The sequence below is a fragment of the Amphimedon queenslandica genome, unplaced genomic scaffold, assembly GCF_000090795.2.
Source record: "Amphimedon queenslandica unplaced genomic scaffold, v1.1 AMPQUscaffold_12376, whole genome shotgun sequence".
Classification (NCBI taxonomy): Eukaryota; Metazoa; Porifera; class Demospongiae; order Haplosclerida; family Niphatidae; genus Amphimedon; species Amphimedon queenslandica.
In genome coordinates this window covers 2,435-7,041 of record NW_003547387.1, presented here as the reverse complement: position 1 = coordinate 7,041, position 4,607 = coordinate 2,435, and the positions used below count along the sequence as shown (strand labels likewise).

The following is a 4,607-nucleotide window of genomic DNA, read 5'->3' as shown; positions in this document are numbered from 1 at the left end:
CAATTGATTGAAATGTTTCATGTAACTGATGCAATTAACTCATTATCATAAGTACCATATATCTGATGAAAGAAAACAAACAAACAAACAAACAAACAAATGGTACTTTTATTGATATTGTACACCTTATGGCTGCCTCAATATAACCTTAATAACTAGCCACACCCACACAATTAATTAAAATTAATACTAGTACCTGTATACATATATGCACATGTACCTGTGGAATAAGTCTCATTGACATCACAATAATACAATAATTATGATCTTAGCATTTATCGTGTGATTTTAATTCATTTTATTTTTTATAATGTACTGCATATGTGAAATAATTAATTTTTAAATAATCATAAATTATAATAATAATAAAATTCTATATATATTATTATATACACATACACACACAATAATAATAACAAAACTTTGAATGAAAATTAACGACGATTATTTCCAAAGTTTAATAATACCGTCACGAGAGGCGCTGATGATAAACTGTTGTGTTAAATTCTGTGGACTTTTATACGGAATGACAGCTAGCGAAGTGATACAGTCAACATGTGACATCACATGAGATTCCGTTGAATCGTCTCCGCCCGTTGACCCGCCCCCTCCTCCTCCTCTTGATGCTGTTTTTAACTCTCTCAAAACTTCGACTCCTTCAATGACTTGAGAACTAAAAAGTAGAATGTACAATTATAATTATATTAAAAAATAAGCAAATTATTATGAAAATGGAGAAGTATGTCCTAGTCATTTTTTGGCCAACGGCCATATTTTTGAGCAACTTTAAAAATTCGTAAAAAATCTAAATTCGATTGGAATCACCTCAAACTTTCTACACAACATAGGAACATGTATATGTATCAAAAAATGTTATAAAAATTGAGAATTCTCTACTTGCCATTTTTGGCAAAATTTGGCCAACGCCCCTGTACTTATAGTACAGGGACTTTGACCCAATTTTTGAGCAACTTAAAAAATTCGTTAAAAAATTAAATTAGATCGGAATCAGCTTAACCTTTCTACACAATATAAGAACATGTATACGCATCAGAAAATATTATGAAAACTAAGAATTCTCTCTTTTTCAATTTTGGCAAAATTTGGCCAATGCCCTTGCATTACATGTATATATAGTACAGGGACTTTTGTCAAGTTTCATGAAAAATCATTCTCGATTAAAATCAGCTCTACTTGCATACATGTACATGTATGTACAGTTTATGATGTACCTATAAGATATGTCAATTTTCTCAGATCCAACCCCAGCCTTCACTATACAGCTGGACTCCGAAGGATTATTAAGATGCCATAACCTGATGAACCTGTCAGTGCCACCAGTCAAGAGGACTGGGTCATTACCAACAACACAAGTATGCAGTGCTCGAACACTGTTGTGCTGCTGAGGCTGGAGAAGAAGAAAGAAAGAAAAAGGGAGAGAGAGAGAGAGAGAGAGAGAGAGAGAGAGAGAGAGAGAGAGAGAGAGAGAGAGAGAGAGAGAGAGAGAGAAAGAGAGAGAGAGAGAGAGAGAGAGAGAGAGAGAGAGAGAGAGAGAGAGAGAGAGAGAGAGAGAGAGATAAAGCTGCCATCTTACAAAACTTTTAATAATATCACTATTATTAAACAAGCAATACAGTATAACCTGCTATTGTGGACACTCTAAAATAAGGACACCTCTATAATGAGGACAGGTAGTATCAGTCCCAATACAATAGTAATGTGTATTAATGAACCTCTGAAATAAGGACAGGTTCATAATCAGGAGGGTATTATTGGGTCCCAAAGTGTCCGAAATAGACAGGTTTGACTGTACTTACGTTTTCAGTCATGGGACCAAACGGCTGTGTAGGACTAGCCCAGAGCATCTGTCTTCTAGTTGATGTCTCCATATCCCAGACTGATATCTCATTGTTACCACTGGCAGCTGATAGAACAGTCTGAAGCTGATTGGGATGAGAACTGAGCTGCTGTATACGATGAACATAAGCTGAGTGGAGAGGGGGAAGAGAGAGAGAGAGATAGAGAGAGAGAGAGAGAATTTGTCAATAGCTTTTTAATAGTCAATATCTGAATTTATTAGTAAAATTAGTTATAAATAGTTATTAAAATAGTTATTGATAGTTATTGGTAGTTATTAGTAATCATGAATATTTATTATCGTTCTTACGTCGTCCGTGTCCTTCATGTTTCCAGTTACATATTGGCAGCTGGAACCTCATGTCCCATACTATATGATATCCGAGACTGGTACCAAGTGCAATCCAGTTCTGGAACGGATCCAATGCCATGGACAGCATTAAACCTAAAAAGTAAAATAGAATGTATAATTAATTGTGAATAATAGTTACAAATTGGAGAAGATTGCATTCCAAAAAATGCATGTGAAAATAACTGCAATTGGTCCAGCTTTCTACATAACACAAAGTCTATAATACAACAATAACAAAAGTGTTCTATAAGTCCCTGTCATGATGCACTAAAAGCTTAAGAGTATCAATAATGCATTAAAAATGTAATAGATTTTTTGAAACCAATTCTAGGAAAAAACCACAAACTATAATAACAATAATTATTATATTATACTAATTAAAGCTGCTGCTTTCTTAACTAAACACTCTTTACCGTGTCTTGGGTCATTCTCAAGGTCCCATGCTAGATTAGGTGTCCTCAGATCAAGGCCACAGAGGTGACCTTTAGTTGTAACAAAAGCTAACACGTTCTGTCCCCCACAAGTCATCTCAGTCATCTCCACCACACTGCCATGAAGAGATGGGTCGAGCTCCCACCTGAGGACATCTTTAGCCTTTAGAGCCTTTTGTTTTGAATTAGGCTCACGATCAATACTAATAATAATAATAATAATAACAACAATAACCAATGCAATATTTACAATGATGTACATGTACACATAAAATAATAATAATAGTGATAATAATTACTTGAAAGCATGTATAGTTCCATTAGAAGATGCTGCCACTATGCTTTGATTACCCATACAATAGCAACCAGTCTTAATCTTACCACCTATTAATAAATAATAATAATAATTAAATAATAATTAAATAAATAATTAAATAAATATCTAGGAGAATGTACAAAAGGTAAGCCTTCAATTAGAAAGGATCATTCCTTTCCTCCCCCTCCCTCTCTCTCCCTCTCTCCCTTACCTTGCTGACTGTACACTAGTCTTGGTTTATTAATCACATGTAGTCCCTCCATTTTATTCACATCCCATATCTTAGTTGTACTGTCGTCGGAGAATGACACAAAATACGTACTATCAGGAATGACTTTTATCCTGAGAGAGAAAGAGAACATACATGTACATGTACATTATAATGCGTAATACATGTATGTATATGTATGAATTGTTGTGCTTTGTGCTTTTTTAAAAATATTATTACAGTAAAATTGTTTTATGATATTCTAAAGTCATTACTTGTTCACTGCTTGTAAGTGATCATGAATGTGAGCCACCAGCTGTCCTTTTGGAGCCCAACTACAATTAATAATAATAAAATAATTTAACCTCCACACCTCCCTCTTTCTCTCCGTACCTTGCTGGTGCCTGGTAGAATGGGTAATATAAATAGCCTTTATCCATTCCTTGCATATCTAACAACAACAACAACAACAACAACAACAACAATAATAATAATGATAATGAATACTAACCTTTCTTGTACAGCTCTTTCTTGTGATTCAGTAAACTTTGAAGGTTCTCCATGCAAGTTGTCTGCTCAACTTTAACAAACAAACAAACAAACAAACAAACAAAATAATTAAATAAATAAAAATGTAAATATACTATAAATACATATAAATACAAAAAATCAAACAAATAAATAAATCATGTAGATACTTACCTCTTACTAAAGAAGGAGGTTTATCAAAAACAACTCTGAGAGAGAGAGAGAGAGAGAGAGAGAGAGAGAGAGATGGAGGGAAATAAGTATTACAATACAGGTGCTAGTATTGTCCTGTACTTACACACTCCTACTCTCAGTTCCACTGTCTGACTTGGTCCTCCTGTGACCTCCTGAACTACCTTTCAACTCATCAATCTTCTCTGAGGAGTAAGTCAACTCACCTAGAAAGAGAGAGGGAGAGAGAGAGGGAGAAAGAGAGAGAGAGAGAGAGAGGGAGAGAGAGAGAGAGGGAGAGAGGGAGAGAGAGGGAGGATCAATCAATAACACACATTACTATTCCTACTTTGTTTCATTAATAAATTGTCTTTCGATTTCACCGAAAATGATTTCGATGCCACCTTGTGTTGCAGTGTAGGAGATAACTTGATTGAATCAGATGGCGGACTTGATACTTGAACAGAATCACTGAACATGAGACCCCAATCTTGATTCTACAAGAGAAGAAAACAGATAAAAACAGGCAATAAAAATCCATACTATACAATGTACATGTACTTACTAAATGTACATGTACTTACTAAATGTACTTGATGAGCACTTTTACTAACACTCTTTCTATAAAAATAAAAATTTAAATTAAATATTAATATTCATGTGTGGGCGGTACCTTTTGTTTGTGGGTGCGGTTGGCTGAGCTACAGGTTCGTATGTTAGTGTGACCGATTTTAATGAATGAAT

At 34.5% G+C, this 4,607-nt stretch overlaps 1 protein-coding gene across 1 annotated transcript; it reads right to left on the bottom strand.

Annotated features, from left to right (window-relative positions):
- Positions 1-380: 380 nt before the first annotated feature.
- On the bottom strand, positions 381-4,601 carry LOC105314883 (phosphoinositide 3-kinase regulatory subunit 4-like). Its single transcript, XM_020004144.1, has 15 exons — positions 4,537-4,601; positions 4,448-4,484; positions 4,213-4,360; positions 3,991-4,090; positions 3,867-3,901; positions 3,676-3,744; positions 3,558-3,615; positions 3,440-3,499; positions 3,168-3,298; positions 2,940-3,024; positions 2,623-2,843; positions 2,168-2,302; positions 1,818-1,987; positions 1,233-1,408; positions 381-673 (listed from the first exon to the last, which is right to left on the bottom strand). The coding sequence occupies exons 3-15, from the start codon at positions 4,340-4,342 to the stop codon at positions 445-447; spliced, it is 1,599 nt and encodes a 532-aa protein (XP_019859703.1). The 5' UTR covers positions 4,343-4,360; positions 4,448-4,484; positions 4,537-4,601; the 3' UTR covers positions 381-444.
- Positions 4,602-4,607: the final 6 nt, after the last annotated feature.

Excerpts from the sequence above, each read along its gene's own strand:
- LOC105314883 (XM_020004144.1), bottom strand. The coding sequence starts at position 4,342 with ATGTTCAGTGATTCTGTTCAAGTATCAAGTCCGCCATCTGATTCAATC. Across the intron at positions 3,745-3,866 it reads ACCTCCTTCTTTAGTAAGAG|TTGAGCAGACAACTTGCATG; the intron begins GTAAGTATCTAC and ends TGTTTGTTAAAG. Across the intron at positions 3,299-3,439 it reads CACTTACAAGCAGTGAACAA|GATAAAAGTCATTCCTGATA; the intron begins GTAATGACTTTA and ends TTTCTCTCTCAG.